We start from the raw sequence: 18,374 nt of genomic DNA on the forward strand, positions 1-18,374 counted from the left end.
CCAAACAAGGTTTGAAGCGATATACATAGTTCGACCACCACAGAACACTGACGTCTTGATTTTTGAACTGTAAGATTTTTTGATGGCATCTGCATATATATTTTTACGTGACGATATATCCATATCAGAAATATTAACAAATCAATATTTACATCAGTATCTGCCTCAGCATACAGTTTAATTGAAGTTTGTGATTTTAATCCTTCTGTTATGAAAAGATGCCGCCAATGGACTCCTTTGTCTAACCATCATCTACTGTATACTGCTGTTTTATCATAACTATGCAAAAGCCCTTTCTAGCATGAGTGTGCCATTGTAAGCAGAGAAAAGGCACCCTATTATGTAAAATCTTCAGGAAAACAACAACTTTAACATTTAAATACCAAACAAAAACTGAGTGGATTGCACTTATGCTCTTTTACAGTTTCTCTGTGTGTGTATATAATGCCTAAAGGGTTTAAATAGTATTACTAAAGTCTCCTTAGTTCATTTTGTTGTGGATTTTGTACAGCAGAAGCTTTGTAGCTTCATTGTAACTCTTGAGCTTAATATAGTAATACCTTGTTCTTATATTAGATTGCTGTTGTTTACAGTATAAACACATGAATACTTATACAAATTAAACATTATCAAAGCAAGTAAGATGCACATTGAATAGAATTCCTTTAATGACATTGCATGAGATACAACAAAATCAAATACCAATGCTGACCGTGTATACACATGCATATAAAAAAGTAACAAAGATAAGAATAAAAAGAAAGATATATATATATACAAATAATTTGTATTTTCTGATGCAAGGAGTGTTTGCTATGCCTCTATATATACAAGTAATACATATGGAAACAAATACATACAAAGAAATATTAGATGCACTTGCGATGTAAACATATGTGCAATTTTCGATATAAGGTTAGAAACTTTCTAAACTTTGGTTAATTATAAGCTTATAGGTTCAAAGAAAGTATTTGTATAAGGAGGTCATGTAAGCAGCATATGCTGGTTTCTTTTAAAATAACACACAAGTATGCAGAGCAGGGTCTGACTCAGGTCAGCGTCAGCATTTACAACTTGAGTTAATCACACGTCGGATCAGAAGAGGGTCAAAGTGTTCATGCAATCAAGCACGATCTAATGCGAGCAGTTTGACACAATCTCAAAGCCGCTCCACCCTCAAAGATGATTATAGAGGAAAGGATGCATTTATTAGTATGACAATTATAGGGGGGGGGTCGTGGGGTGAGGGGGAGTCACACCACTGCAGGTACACAACAGGAATAATTTAAAACAAAGGAACTTCTGGATGAAGTAAAACACTGCTGCTGAATTCATAGTTCATTCCAAGCATCAGTGATACTGTGTGGCTAATGAACACAACTGGAGGTGTTAGAAACTCCTACTGGTTAGTCCATTGTGTAACCCTAACGTGCAATGTGGGGGTTGCATACGTTTAAACTGCACTGTTCTGGAGAAAAGTTGTATTATAGTAGTATTGCTTAAATGCCATATAACTTATTTTGTTCAAGCCAGGTTTAGATAAATAGTTGAATTACATGTATTTGACTAAGGGGCCTTATTATACTTTTTGGGTTTTCCCTTTCCTGCTGAGTGTTATAGCTTGTAAATAGGCTGTTAAAATCCCAAAGCTCCCTCCAAAGGGAACTTTGGAGAACTACCCCACCTCGATTGGACTCCTTTGTTTACTTCTGTAACACCATCAATACGTAAAACTCGGGCTTCTATTGGCTAGCGCTCCAACACATTGTACGTGATAAGGGGGCGAATGTCTCTAAGCGGTTGACCAATTCTGAATTCTGTTGTTGTTTGATGAAGGCACACGGTATCTTGCAGCCTCAAAAGGGCAACAGAGGAGGGATGGCAGAAACAACGATAAGCTTTGTTGTTAAACTAATTAAGGTTGCATTAGAAAATGTACAACACCATTAAAGGAAAAGGCATGATGTGGCATTTACTTCCCCAGAGGTGGTTTGGTTTATAGATTACGAGGTCCAAAGTAAAACACAAAGTAGTAAAGAGACAAGGCAACATGGGTCTGACTTAAATATGGGTGCATTATTTTAGTAATGTAGTCAACATAACCTTTATTGTTCGGGATATTAAAAGGTGAACCTGACACTTTGTTTGCAGCGGTTAGTTTTCATCCCTAATGGATATTGAAAAGAAAGTCTGCAGCACTCAGTGTTTTATTGTAGGCCACATCTTCAAAGCCCAAATAGTGTATCTGCTCTCAGTGCACTTATTATGCAAGCAGGTCAGTTGAATGAAGATGTTTTCTGGAGTCATATTTGTTTTGATTTAAAATATAGTGCAATTTCTCAAGCATTGGAGTAAAGCTTTAGTATGAAGGGAAGTTTAACAGCTGGTGATATTGAATCTTACCGAAGCATTTTACACTGCGGAAAATTAGGTTAGCTGACGTTCAGTGCTTATCTTGATTCTAAAACAACACATCGAGAATCATTGATGAGGATTTACATTTCAGTGGCTAGATTAAAGCTGTAACAGAATAAGTATCTTGGCATCTTAAAAACACAAAGATGATAAACTCATTCAAAATCCTGCAGATAAAATACTCACAAACACTAAGGAAGGAGAACACATGTCTTATCAGATCCCTGCACTTGCTCTGAGAAAGCTATAGAATTGTTTTTGAGGCAAAGTCACTTGGACCAAAATATAAATAAATAGCCGATTTGTTTGCTGGGTGCAAGTCAGGTAAGTCTGCAGGGACGAGTGAGCTGGTGTTCGCCGGAGTTCAATCAAATGTGATGAGAATGTGTTTGGCTATTATGTGTCCACTGCTGAAATCAGCTCCCCTACGAACAAAGATATGCCCCAACTGTAGCCATTTCTTTATTAAAGTATAAATACTTTCTAATTGTTTCTTTATCAATTTGTTTTTAAACCTTTGTATACTTTTAATTGATCTTATGTCACACATATCTTTTCTATCAATTGCCTGTAAAGCACTTTGTCTAAGAAAAGGTGCTGTATAAATAAACGTTCCTTGCCTTGAAGTATAGCAGATTATAGAATTAAACTTCACTTCTTCATGCATTTCTTTAAACCTAGTGTTATGTTACTGGATGGCTCGTCAGCACTGAAGTCTTTGGGCTTAGTACAGGCATGGCTAAACAAATCAATACTGCACATTACCGGATACTGCCTTGTTTTTAAGAGTCTTTCTGCTGAGAATTTAAAACGGGATTGTCCACATGATTCCAGTTTATTCTGGGAATTGTCTACAGATAATCGCTGCTGACTAAAGGAAAGAGGAAACCCAAGCACTATGGATATTGCAGATTAAGATAATACTTTTACAACCATACTCAATGGTTGTAAATGCATGTTTTATAGTGGATGGTTGGTTGGTTTTTCAAGGTAATCTAGGAAAACATAAAGTGAACCTGATCGTGAAGCTGTGAAAATAGTGTGATTAAAGGTTGCCTGTAACATCAGGTTCACACACTGTCAATTAAAGCTGAGGTATGAGGTTGAGAAGTATATTCATTTGGATGTATCACAGGATCACACAGAGCATTATATGGTGTGTTATATACATCTACTTGATTTATTCCTCTGTTCAGATCAATGCAAGCTATTACAGCAGTCTATGAAAGGATGTCAAATTAAAGTGTGTGTATACTCTTTAATAATGGATCTGGCCTGTCCAGGGAACAAGGAATATTAGGCTTCGCAGCAAATTGAGAGGGTACGATACAGTCTGGGGGGATGAAGTATTCCTGAGGTTAGTGTCATAAAAGAGGGAAGGCTGAAAAGATAATCAACACTGGCCCTTAACTCGGCCCAATCCAACGACTAATAAACATGTAAGGCTGGGCTTCCATTTACCATAGAAGTCAGTTACAGACTCCAGCTGCTCTGAATCTTGGTTCTTTGCATTGAGGCAAAATACATTAATTATGTTGTATTTGTTAGGGGTGTAGAAATGCCTTCATCAAAGCGGCATACATGCTTCAACAGGGTATATGCAGGAATCCTGAAGTCAAATGTAATGCCTTTTAAGACCTTTTTTAAGACCCTTTCCACAGATTTTAAGACCTCATCGCCACTTGGAGTTTTAACCGGTTACATTGGCGACACACTTTACCTCACATTGACTATATACAGTATTGATTGTCCTTCCTCCTTATCTTACAACCATTTGGACGCAAACTTGCATTTCCCCATAACGATGTTGCTTAGCAACCGGCGTAAACGGACCTTCCGCGTTATCAAGCAGTGAGCGTGCGATGTCCTGTTCAGATGACATCAAATCCAACGGGATGCCATAAATAAACTACACAGAATCACACTACACACCTACGCAATGATTACATTCAGGCACACTGTAGAATACAACCTCTTTGGACAATTTATATACTTATTGAAAACAAGCTACAACATGTAATACCTTGGGAAATGCCGTTTCATACTTTTTAATAGCCTTCATTTTCGCTAAATTGATTTATCAACTTGTAATACTTTTTAAGACCCTTTGGACACCCCGTTGTAGAATATGACATTAATAAGGGTTTATAATGCCTTACAGTATAAAGAGCGAATATACTGCTAATATGCATGTTAATGAACAACTAGTTGATATATGTACCTTAATATAAAGTGTTACCAAATATTTTACTTTATTTTTACTGATATGTTACAGATGTGATCGGAATCAGAAACAGGTTTATCACCAGGTAGGTTTGACACGTACGAGGAATTTGACTTGGTGTCGACGGTGCAGACANAGACGCTTTTATCCAAAGCAACTTACATACTCAATACTGTGGCCAATCCCCACAGAAGCAATTTGGGGTGAAGTGTCTTGCACAGGGACACAACGACATGCTGACTCCAGTGGGGTTTGAACCTGTGCTCCCCTGACCTGAACACCAACGCACTAACTCACTGTGCCACAGCCTCCCCTAAATTACAAAGAAAATCTAGCTAGGCACTGGGAAGATTGAGAAGTTTTTGAGGATCAAATACAATAAAGACACATTTCACAGCCATTGTGAAAACCTGCAGTGAGTAAAGTGGATCATGTTTATACATCGGTATGTTCACACACAGACACACACTTTAATTCCAAAGAGATATTTATGCAGTGTTTTCCTTAAAAACCTGACCTGGTTCATTAATATGCAGAATTGCAGATTGCTAATTTTTGCTCTCTGCGCCTGAAACTTGTAAATGTAATTTTGCAAGTTACGACGTGAAACTAATCGATTACGAAAATCAAATTAGTAGAAATATACATCCCACTCAATTCCCTGTATTGCTGAGATGGGCAAGAACATTTTCATAATTGCACATGACTGCCTGCTGTTTGTTTTGACATGCCCTCTAGATAATGCAGCAGGATTATACTAATGCAATACATCCCATGGGTTTGATCAGATCTTTGACACACACACATTTGCAGACGGAAATAAACCGGTCTGCTCTGAAAGCTTGACTCACAGGTTTCCAACTTTGACTCAAAGGTTCAATCGATACCGAGACCTATTCAAGGGAACAACACGCTCAAATAAATAATTCCTTTTATTCTTATGAGGGGAGTGTAGTCAATACTTGCTGAAAATGAATGACTCCCACCCAAATGCTGGAAAACACACAGTCTGGCGTCTGGACATGATGAATATCCTTTGCACAAAAATGCACTCTTATCTCTTTGAAGTAGCTCTCGGATGTACTGTACACAACATCCAAATATTGACAGTGGGTAATCCAAAACACATTTTATGCAAGTTAACTAGGGGCATTTTCAGCCTCGCTTTTCAACAACCACTACAACATGTTACAGAATTGCTCAGTATTCAGGGACTATTGAGGAAGTGAAAACACATTTGGAAGGAGCAAACAGACAGAGATTGGGATGCAATTAATGACCCTTTGCTCACAGACACTCTGTGGTGGGCTCTCATCATGAAATCTGTGAACTTCCCGTTCCTTTACACCACATTTAATAACAAGTTGTGAAGCTGGAGAGGGGTTTTGTCTGTTGACTCAGAAACAGGAAAGCCGAGAGATGAGAGAGATCTCAAAGTGGTAATCAAAATCAGTTCTGTCATCCGTTAGCACTCTGGATGGACCGTGTGGATAACAAGCAATCGGGGCAATAAGCAGAATGAAGGAGTGTGAAATGATAAGGGAACATGAGCGGACAGCAGCCCTGACCCTCCTCAGAGGACCAGGACCATACGGCTGTCAACATCTATTCAGCTCCCTTCATTAACACCATAACAGCATTAGCTAGAAGTCCCCTTGCAGCCTCATTTCATCCAAGAGCATTATGGGAACTGCTCGGGTGTGTACTGTATTGTTGAAAACTGGACCTTTCAAAGCCACATAACGTTTTTTTTCAGGAATTGCTGGCAGCCCGGTGATCTTCAATGTGAACGGAGATGCTCCTGGACGCTATGAAATCTACCAATACCAGATCACAAACAACATGACAGAGTACAAGATCATTGGTCACTGGACAGACCAGCTCTACTTAAACGTATGCCGTTTTTAAAATACTACTTTAAATATGTCTTAAAGAATGTATGCTTGACTTTTCCTACAATCCGAGTGCCAGTTTTTGGTGCTGATCATTCATGATTGAGTGTTCCCTTTTCTGGTTGGCATTGGAATTTAAAACACACAGGGTAACGAATGCTTTTAGTCAATACAGAGGTAGTTGCAAAGTATTAACACTACATTTCCAATCACAATTCTGTCTGTCAGTAATAAAGCCTTTTTTGGCTAATCCTTGTTTTGACAATTGCCATCATTGCATGATACAGGAATACACCATTTTATTTTCAATACATGGAGCAAAGACTCTGTATTCTTGTGTGCATTTAAATACAAATATAAATGATTTGAATGCCGAACTTTCTGAGGAACAATGCATCCTTATCTTTATCTGAAAAATGGAATATTGCCTGTCCATTTTCACAGCCTACAGTAACTTACTTTAAAAAGTTAAGCTACAAGGTTATACAAATAAATAATGTCAGTTTAACAGGAGAAGGCACATGATGCAGTATTGTTGAGACTGCAGTGCCACGCAAACTTTGTTTACTTAGCTTTCCCTCAGTAAGTGCAACATTCCTTGGAGGCAATTACACAGCGAAGTTGTTTCCTGTTGAGTTATAATTCATGAGTTGACACAATATTGTCTTGATAAAAAGGCTGAATCTTTCATGTGGTGAATATCCAAATGTACTTTGTTTTTAATTCAATCATGCACTTGTGTGTAAAAAAATCCTCTAATCGTTAATTGAATTGTGTCATTATGCATTATGTATGAATTTGAAAGCGACGGGATAACATGTAGTGAATTGTGTTGTTGTTTTGGCAATTCTAACCTTTAAAGGTGCTTTTTAGTGCTGATTATGAGCTTGCCCAAATGTGATAATACTGAATAATTGTGAAGTAGCTATGCAACTATTTCGGGTTACGTGAGTATAGAAGGAAATTAGTATATGAGTAAAACAGTGTTAGTATGATGAGGTGGAATAAACTGGTAGTTTTGCTAATTGTTTTCTCCCTTCCTTCCCTTTTCCCCACAGACGGATGAGATGCAGTGGCCTGGTGCATCACAGGAAGTCCCGTCCTCTATCTGCAGCCAACCCTGCCGCCTCGGACAGCGCAAGAAGACGGTGAAGGGAATCCCCTGTTGTTGGCACTGTGAGAACTGTGATGGCTACCAGTATCAGGCAGACACTTACACCTGCAAGATGTGCCGCTTCGATTTGCGGCCTAATGCAAACAACACTGGCTGCGATCCCATTCCCATTGTCAAGCTGGAGTGGAGCTCTCCGTGGGCGGTGATCCCAGTCCTCATCGCCGTCCTGGGCATCATGGCTACCCTGTTCGTGGTCGTCTCCTTTGTACGCTACAATGACACACCCATTGTTAAGGCATCGGGTCGAGAGCTGAGCTATGTGTTGCTGACGGGTATTTTCCTCTGCTATGCTACAACATTCCTCATGATCTCCACGCCTGATGTGGTTATATGCTCCCTGCGAAGGATTTTCCTCGGCCTGGGTATGAGTATAAGCTACGCGGCATTGCTAACCAAGACAAATCGGATCTACAGGATTTTTGAGCAGGGCAAGATGTCGGTCAGTGCCCCTCGATTCATCTCCCCCGCCTCGCAGTTAGTCATCACGTTCAGCCTGATATCATTTCAGCTCCTCGGAGTGTGCATCTGGTTCGGTGTCGACCCGTCGCAAGCCATCATCGACTATGAGGATCAGCGTACATCCAATCCTAAAATTGCCCGTGGTGTTCTGAAATGTGACATATCAGACCTCTCCCTCATCTGCCTGCTGGGTTACAGCATGCTGCTTATGGTCACCTGCACAGTTTACGCCATCAAGACCAGAGGTGTTCCCGAGACGTTCAACGAGGCCAAGCCCATCGGCTTCACCATGTACACCACCTGCATCGTATGGCTTGCCTTCATCCCCATCTTCTTTGGGACCTCACAATCAGCAGAAAAGGTAAATATCCCATATCTAAATAAACATTGAATTTGTATTCCTATTTTTTATTTGGGCACAGATGCCAGAGCAGTCACTTCATCAAATGTTTTCACCGAAAAAGAACAAACTAGAAGTGAATTAATTTACTCTTGGATGTTGGCTGTCAGTTTTCCATTTTGAGTTCTTTTATATTTCCTATGTGCCTCATTGTGAAGGAAATGGCCTCTGAAATTATGTTTATAGTAAAGGAACGTCCTCTTGTGTTGTAGATACTGTCGCTATTCATCAGTATATGATGGGCTTTGTGCTCCACTGTGGGGACTACAATGCTTTTAAAGCTGTTACGTGAGGATAATTCCTTCACCTCAAGTTTGCTTGGATATGTTTTCTTTAATTATGTTTCTGTGTGTGTTTGATTCCGCTCCACCGAGTGGAAATACCAAGTACTCAATCACTGCACATTCAGTCACAAGGAAATAGATAACGGGTATTTGTGAAGTAGCATGAAATGACTGCAGCTGCTGATGCTTCTTGTCAGTTGAAAGTGAATCACAAATGAGCTCTTACGAGTGCTAATTTTCAGGTTGCTCAACACAGACGCACATTAAAAAAATCAGAGTGGAAAAGTCCAAATACTAAAAGCAAAATAATCATCAGTATGGGAATGCTATGGTGCAGCATAATAACAAATTATAGCAGCTCCTAGATTTTCCTTCAGGAGTTTCTGTAAAAAAAGAAAGTAATGCATTGTGTCTGTAGGTACTGGTAGAGGATTCATGGAGGCAAGTGCCTAAAATCCTGTTTGGCAAAAGAAAACATTTAGATAAGATATTTTGTAAATAACTTAAATCGAAAACAATTGGGTAAAAGGTAGGGTCAAGAGTCTACACAACAGATTTAATGCCTTATACTTCCAAAAAGCTTGATAAAGGCTGCACCCTCCGAGGTTCCTGTCCTCAGACCTGTTCCCTCGCTGTTCCGTTGGAGCAGATTGGCAATCATATTGGTGTGTCAGAGAAAATATATGTCACCAGGCCCAATGGAAGTGGACAGGGGTCTCGGTTCCCCTCACAGAGTGACTCCACTCTGCGCTCCAGAGGGGTAGCAATATTGTTCCCAACTCACCACAGGCCACGTGTAATCTTCTCAGGAGATTACAACTCTCCCCCTCCTTCACCCAGGACTGCTCGCACTGCAGTATGATGGAATACAATGCCCTATCACTCACATTTCACTGACATTTTTCAACTGACATGGCTTGAGGGAACTTAATTTTTGCAAGGCTTCTCTTTAGTTTGTTTTTGATTACATACGCATATATCATTGTCACTGTAAGACAGGTCCACCTATTCATTTTATATTGTCCATCTTCGTTTTCAGCCCTAACTTAATGCCCTACAAGATAATGCCTTACCTACCTTGTGTATGGTAGAGTATGCACACAGAAACACTCAGAACTAAAAGGGAAGCTCAAGCTAAAAACCATATACAGTACCTATCATTTTAGACAGATTATTACTGATGGACATTTACTTACAGTTCAGATGGTTGTGTTGCTGCAAAGGTTTGAGAAAAATGTGTAAGCATTTTGAAATGTGAAGATAAATGTTGTACAAGCTGACAGACAAACAACATATAGTATGTCATGACCCCATGCAGGGAAACATCACTTATAACTGTTGACACGCTGCCCTGTGGACTATTCCCATGCCAAAGTACTCCGTCATTTGTGCTGCCTGCAAATGTAATGTCAGACCAAACCTCGGGCGAATCCTTTTGAAGGATGTCTGCCAGCTGTGTTGCACTCCACTCTTTGCCTTGTGTTCATCATCTTCAAGGGACCTTAGGAATGTTATGAAGGCAAATTCAACTCTTCTGTTGTTTTTCTGTTTTCTAATTAATGTGTGTACAGTGAAAAAAGGAATGACTTCTAAAAATGTGTCATGATTGGTAACGAAAGCAGAGTTTCAAACTGAAGAAACCATATTTTCTTTTTCCATATGCATGTGTCAATATCATATATGATCTACCTATTATATTTTTTACAGCCCGAGCGCTGACTCACCACATTCCCTACATCCAACAAATCAGAGACGGACTGGGTCTGAGCTCTAGGTCGGATGATTATCATAAATGAAAAATCACTTGCAGGGACTTTTAATACGCTGTAGGTTTCTCTCCGCTCCATAGCTTTTGCCTGTGGCTATATATCTGCTATCCAGCTGTGAGCTGCATCTGTCCCTGGCTTTAGCACACAATCTGTATGCTGCCGTCTACAACTTCAGGGTGTAAAATAAATCTATAGACTACAAAGACACCTATCAGGGGTCATTAGTTGACTTGTGCTTCATTAATAAACAAACACAGCAATGAAAGTGGAGCTCAGGAAAGATGAAGCCAGCACATCAAAAAATAATAAAGGATACTGTATGCCATCCCTATGTCGTATTATGTGATACTGTGTGCTGTTCTTTATATATGAAGCTGTGATTTACATGAAAATATGATCCTCTACTATGCGTATATTACTTGAGTAGGTCAGCTTCTCTCTTTCATGAGACCTTAAAAGCCTTTCTCTATTTGCCATCACATGACCTAGAAACCATTCCTCTTTCTTCAGCTTTCTCAGAAAATTGGCTCTGAGAATAAAAGTTATAAATCATATTTACCTTCGACTTATTCAAACTTTGCAGGCTCTACAATAAGTGTACTCAGATAAACCTGGATTATATAACTTGCACATGAAAATCCATCCGTCAGTGCAGCCTCTACAAATGATTCTGTTTCTGCTTGTGTCTCCTCCATAATACAGATGTATATCCAGACCACAACCCTGACCATCTCTGTAAGCCTCAGTGCGTCGGTCTCTCTAGGAATGCTCTACATGCCGAAGGTCTACGTCATTCTCTTCCACCCGGAGCAGAACGTACCCAAGCGCAAGCGCAGCCTGAAGGCTGTGGTCACTGCAGCCACCATGTCCAACAAGTTCAACCCCAAAGGAGGCCTGAGGCCCAACGGAGAGGCCAAGTCCGAGCTCTGTGAAAGTCTTGAAACACAAGGTAGGTATCACCAAGAGATGAAAAAACATGTTCACTCAGCCTCGACCAGGAGGATTTTATGCTGATGCAAGGAGCTGCCTCTTTCTAAAATGAAAGCAGTGATAGAATACACATGGCTACTTCAAAATAATTAACTCCTTTTATGTGAACATAACTGATGCAAGTGTTGTTTTGCACTTCAGCAGTTCTGAAAAATTAGCAGGCCTTATGTAAGCATACAAGAAATTAGGTTTCCATGTCGGTGCAAACTAAAGTGGTGTTATATCATGCCTTCTTTTTGAATATGAGCCATACACAGAACTTTATGAATAATAACAATGGTTAGGAGGAGTTTCAAATTAGCCTCTAGACAGCATAGTTTTTCAGTTTTCCCAATGCCCATTATTTAATGATTTCATTGACCAATCGAAGGACAAAAACATACTTATATCCTACATTTTATTATTAAAATATACACTGCATATTGCTGTTCTTAGAATCAAACCATTGATATGTCTTTTTTATACTGTAAAGTATCACAAAATGTTTTAGGAAGAAGTGACTTTTCTGTTTCACCAGGATAATTGTGTTTTTGACTACAAAAAAAGTCCATTCTCACCACACTGGATTTGTGAATCAGGAGGTGTGAGAGGGTCTCCAACCTACTCTGATTTTGAAAGGGTCTAAGCAAACAAGTAGCTCAGTGTTGGAGAAAAGGATATTTCAGTAACCAAGAAAAAGTGTACGAGTAGTCCCTGTGTCGGGGCAGGCTTTAAATCTAGCAACCCCACAAGTTCTGATTACCCAAGGTCCTGATGTTATACTCCGACAGGCTGAACAATGTGGAATTATATTTATTAGGACTCAAAAACCTGCGCCCATTGCATGAATGCCTTCTTTCGACCTCAGAAAGGAGCCATTATATCTGAACCTATTACAGACCCATTTATAGGTGCTGATTCTCACCCTCTGGTTTGAACTGTGAATCTAACAACTGCTCTTTGTGCTTATGCGTCAGACTGTGTTGAGGGAGGGCAGCCTTGTGAGGGACTATAGGCTCTCAGGTAACCCGATTAGATAATGACTTTACCCTTTTATTATCTGTGAACACTTTGTACCTGTTCATTTCTGCTAATGGTCACCACAATACCCGTGCCTGCCTGTAACGCACAAAGCATCCCTGCTGCCCCCGACTAAAATACAGCACTCTGAATGACACGAGGCAGTAATCACACCCTCACAAATCCACCCTTGACCAACAAACATTAACTTGGGTAGACAACATTGGCGAGTGGTGCTGTAAAATGGCCGATCAGCATGGTAAAGCCTGTTAATGTGGGAAGATGACACCACTCTGCCTGAGTGCAGGAGACAAGTGATAGCCATGTGTCCCCTGTAATTTGTTTCCCTGTTGACAAAAGAAGGAATTTGTGGTAATGACACAACAACAACAATAAGAGAGAACAGCGAAAGACGGATGGGTCTGCCAAGCCCAATTCTTTCTGGACCATCTATTATTTATCTTGGCCTTGCAGCACATAAATATTCAAATAAGGTTCATTTATCAATGCTTCTCTTGGAAGAGATGCTTAGGATGAAATGGCAAGAACGCAGCCCCCCATTCATACACCCAACGTAGCACTGACAAATATACAAAAACATTTACCACTACATCTCTCTCCTCTACAGCACTTTGGCCCCGACTCTGGCTTTTAGCTGTCTTCTGATTGGATTCATCCCCTCTGACATATTCAATCAGCCAAGCCTGCTGTGGGCAGATTGGCAGATTGGCAGTGTGATTACCACCACTCCAAGCATGCTCGCTGAGGACAGTTTTATTAAAAGAAATGGCACACATGTAAACGATGACACTTGCACACAGACATATGTGCGCATAGGAGCATGACTGCACATACACAGGTACTTATAATGTATGACAGTCATGTTTCACCACGGGTCGGGCTTCTCACGGTGACTGTGGTCTGCCCTGCGGTCGCCTGTCTTATGTGTTTTATTCCCAGCTCATATAAAATGCCATGAATCATAAAAAAGTATGTTAAAGGATAATGAGAACTGTTATCAAACATGGATGAAAACACGTATAGTCCCAAGTCAGATGACATATTTAATTCACCTTACATTAAAAATGGTATTGTAATACAGTGACTGACTGATGCATGTTTTGCTTGGTGCACAGAAAAATAATTCAGGTCTTTGCATGTAGAGAAAGACTTGCATTTGAATGGTTACTATTGCATTTTATACCACTGCTGTGATCTGCCCTGTGGCGCTATATGTGCTGCAATTTCTGATAAAATTGAATGATATTACAGCTGTGAAGAAAAACATAATGACAGAGGTTTCCCTGATTTCTGTCATGCTACAGTAATGGCAGGCACTTCGGTTGATATGGCCATTTCCAAAGCCTATTCAATCTGATTGCATCTACTTCACTGTCTTGACAAATATTTCATAGTGATATGCTGTTAAAATGTCTGCAATGTGACGATTTGCATTCCCTTTAACAATAGTTTCCCCCACATGCTACAAAAATGTCCAAAATCCATTGTTGAATAGTATACGAGTCTATTGGAAGACATTTAACACATAGCTTTTTTGATAATTGATTCAATGTTTCAGGACTTTTTTTTAACCAACAATTGAATATGAAAAAGAATAAACTCTGAAGTTGTCATTTTAAATAATGATAAATTGTGCTGAAAGTACTTATTGGCATTTCAAAGGTTAAACAAATATGATTAATTAAAGATATAGGCAGTTCAAACGGTTGTTATTATTAACAGCCCTTATCTGTTTTTGTATCATTGTATCACTGTAGCAGTTTGAATAAGTCCGTTTCTACTGCCTTCAGATATGTGTATTACACATTTCTCTATGAATGCAATACAAAGATAGAAGAGACGTCATTCCTTAAAATACAGCTGTCACATCCCAACACCCTGCTATTATGATTGGTTCCACCTGCACTCATTAGATGAAGACATCCATAAATAGAACCCTCCATCAATCTGGACTCAAACTGAGAGATTAGCGTTTTACGCCTAAATCTCTCCTATTTTAACTCTTTCCTCTCTTCTCCCACACCTTCACTTACAGCGCTGGGTTCCAAGCAGACATACATAAGCTACAGTAACCATGCCATCTAAGCCGGGAAAAGGAACAGAGGAAGCGGAGCCAGGGCCTGCCTGAGGAAGAATCACCTGATTGTGGGGAATACTGGGGATATACTGGAGGACTTCCAAGCTGCTACAGCAGAGGAGGGTTGGGGTGGAAAGATGGGAATTTGTCACTCCATGAATAGAAAGGATGTCATATTTTTCTAGAGCATCAGGTAAAATGCTTGAATGCCAAATGGTTGAGAAATTAGTGGATTTACAGAGATGAGAGAGATGGGAGATGTTAGGGAGATTGGACAGTTAATTTTCCTCTTCCCACCCTTTCTCAGACACAAGTGAGCGTTGAACAGTGACGTTTCCAGATGCAGGCTAGGAGTAAACCACCTGGAGTCTACAGTATGTTTTCCTTCTGAAGTGTAAAGCACACAATTTCCGTTCAGATCTCTGATGCTCAATCTTTTTGTCTCATTTCAACAAAGACGGGGAGAAAAAAGCGTTCCGTTTTAGCTCAAGTCAAATGCAGTCGACAAGATGAAACAGTATAAAAATATAGTCATTATTTTGGTTACCGGTATTATTAAAGCTGCAGTACTCTTCAAATGGTACATGCCTTACTACAGTACATTCAGTATTCCTACCTGATCTTATCTGAAACACCTGAAAATAAAGCAGTGGGTCATCCCAGTTTATCTTTTTGTTTAATAAATGTTTCATAATGATGATGATGATGATGATGATGATGCTAACATCATCTTGGCAAACCTAGTGTACAGTCCCAGAGCATGCTTATGGGAGCATCACGTGTACTGTGCTGTGTTGTCAATGTCTTTGGAATGCAACATTTGTCATGGTTGTCATTCACAGTGGAGATGTCATTTTGGACCATTACCCACAACTGGGTTGAATAAAGAATCATGTTTATACATCAAAAGGAGTGAAACTCACAGCAAATTGCCATTAAATAATGTCATAGTTTACAGTATACCACAATCCATAAACGTCAGCCAGTACTTCAAGACTTGTTGAAGCAAACATCCCAGCATCCCATAATTTATTGGCCTTTATTTATCAAGCACTTGTTGAAGCCTTAGTAAAAAAAAATGTGAGCAGAAATTCATGTTTCCCCGTACAGTCCAGAAAACATTAGATGTAATACTTCACCAAAAGGAACACTTCCTTTTTAAAATACACACCTACTCGTGTTTCCATATTATCCTTCATTTTCTATAATTGCGTAATTGTAATTTAGAGATATAGCAATTTTTTTTTTATATATAATTCGGTATTGCAGTGGAGCTAGAAACATCACTTGGTTTGTAAAGGAATCAGTCCCCAGGTATATCATTTCTAAAGCGTGGTGTTATGATTATATAGCTTCCTTAGTAGAGTATTACACGGGGACCTCCTATGATTTGTGATAAATGAACTTTTAATCTGTATTCTTTGCAAAGGATTGTTTTGCTTTTCTGGGTCATGAATTTTGAAGCTCCAGTGGGAATGAATAATGAGAGTTTTAATAGTATTTTGGGCACAAAATTAGGCTCACGCAGCTACTCAGCATGGAGACCCATTTGGAAAAGGTGTAAGCTCAGTTCCCTCAAACGGCATAAATGTTCAAAGTTAATTAGGTGGATGACAGGCATAGCATTTCCTAAGTAGTGCTTTACCTTTCAACAGAACCAATACAATCTCTGTAGAGCCAGCACTTTAGCTCTGTTTTAACAGTCCTAGAGAAAAGTATTTTGGTAATTGCCGGATTACATATACAGTACAAATACATTCAAAACATAATTAAGCTAAAGTGGAATTTGTCTCCATGAACTTAAAATACTTTTTGAAAGCTTTGAGTTTGTAATGTATTTATCTTTAGATTTTTACATAGTTGCTGCTCATTTTTCTAGCATTAATTGATTTGTAAAGTAAGATTGAAAGCCTCACATTTTAGAAGATTCAACTGCTTGATAAATAAGGGCCAGTGCCTTCGTTCTGTGCCTCATACCCATTCAATTCCTCCTGCCATTCTTTCCACGGACCATGGTGTCGTTTGCTTTGCACACGTCACCTTTCAAGTGGATTATGTTCAAACATGAAGTGGAGAGGACTCAATGTACAATTTATATTTAAGTGTGTAAACTCCATTTCTGTCTGCAGTCTCTAAAGTATTTGTCATAAACAGTAACTCTGGAATTTGTCTCATTAATGTAATCCTCAGCGATGCAAAAATATGTATGTTGCATGTCAAATCTCATAAGAAGTCATGTGAACAACTCGAGAGAAAAGGTGTAATGTCCAGAAGGAAAAACTACTGCAGAGGATTATAAATGTAACTAATATTTTGGGGTCAAATAATGATTCTCTCAGCTTCATCAAACGTCTGCTGCAAATGTTGTTTTTCTCATCAGTTGATAAAGTATTGTTTGTGGAATTGTTTGTGTTTTGTGAATATGATAATTTAATGCTTTTTTTTTGCCACAACCCCCCCTCCCTCCCCTTTATTTTTCTAAAACACTTTGTCTGTGTTACAAAATAGAATATGTAAGTGCTGACTGAAATGAAGTTAATGTACGTTATTAAAATGGATTGATCATGTCTGCTTTATGTACTGAATTATAAAAAAAGAATTACAGTGCCTGGATATTTATGAATCATCTATAGAAAAAAAAAATGTAAATGTGTAGAGCATGTTCATTTTTATACAAGATATTTCTAATAAAAGACTGTTTTGCTAAAAAAAAGTGTGGCTGCTTTATATTATTGAGTTGGTCTCAGCAGCAATTCAATAGAAAACACAGTATGATTCACCTTCAAAAGAGTGTTGCTATAAGTACAACCACAGTATCATCAACAATTATCGTCACAATTATGCAGGGGAATGTTGCAAAAACCAAGCAGCTCATATATATAATATAGTATTTATTATTTGTTGTCCAAAAGATGTTGATACTAGACTATTGTGACGACAGTTCCTGTTTCTGCCGGAGATATGGGAGTTTGTCCCAAGGCCCACCGCTGTATTTACACCCTCCACCTGAAGGAGCGGACCCTTGTTTAGCTGCAAGTGTGACTTCTAGGCGTATTATAGGGTGCCATCAAATGTCGGTTTCCTTCACCCAAACTTGTAGTGTTTGTTTGAATAGTGATGAAGACTAACCAAAATAGTTTCGGTATGTTTTATTTTTAACAAGGTGTACACCTTGGTCCCTTGAATGGTCGTTTTTTCAGTGTCGTCTGACTTTATTGAAAAAGGAATTGGCAAATTAATAAAATATGTAAATGATAACTAAATGCATTAAACGCAGTAAACTTGTAAAGTGCAAAATAATCAATGACCTTGTTGTGATCATAAGAGCCTTTATGAAATGGCGAAATCGGCTAGAACGTGTTGGCCACATGAAATAATCAGGTTTCCCAATTTCGTCATTTTACTGCTGAACCATAAAGTGTTGGGATCTGCCAGAGGAGAAGCTGTCAGGGGGATGGGGGGGAAATTGATTTCACCATTAGTGAAAAATACTAAATTGGAAAGAAACGTGGGGAAGATCTCAAGGCCACTGTTGAGCTGCAACTTCTCTTTCAAAGTCGGGATTGAATGACAACTGTGTACTAGAGTTTCTGCGGTAATCAGTGGAGCCACAACCTTAACCTCGGTTTGATGGTGGATCGATATGTTCAGCGACACCTGCAGCATAAGC

At 39.2% G+C, this 18,374-nt stretch overlaps 1 protein-coding gene across 1 annotated transcript in view; it reads left to right on the forward strand.

Moving 5' to 3' along the window:
* The window catches only part of LOC104959113 (metabotropic glutamate receptor 4-like), a gene marked incomplete at its 5' end in the record, with an annotated part of 28,780 nt that extends 11,391 nt beyond the window's left edge, over positions 1-17,389 (forward strand). The window contains 4 exons of the mRNA XM_010786964.1: positions 6,396-6,532; positions 7,590-8,525; positions 11,320-11,566; positions 14,663-17,389. Coding sequence (XP_010785266.1) covers positions 6,396-6,532; positions 7,590-8,525; positions 11,320-11,566; positions 14,663-14,712 — 1,370 coding nt within the window. The remainder of the gene's footprint in view (positions 1-6,395; positions 6,533-7,589; positions 8,526-11,319; positions 11,567-14,662) is intronic.
* Between the last annotated feature and the right edge of the window lie 985 nt (positions 17,390-18,374).

This window comes from Notothenia coriiceps, unplaced genomic scaffold, assembly GCF_000735185.1.
Source record: "Notothenia coriiceps isolate Sejong01 unplaced genomic scaffold, NC01 NC01_scaffold00029935, whole genome shotgun sequence".
NCBI classification, from domain to species: Eukaryota; Metazoa; Chordata; class Actinopteri; order Perciformes; family Nototheniidae; genus Notothenia; species Notothenia coriiceps.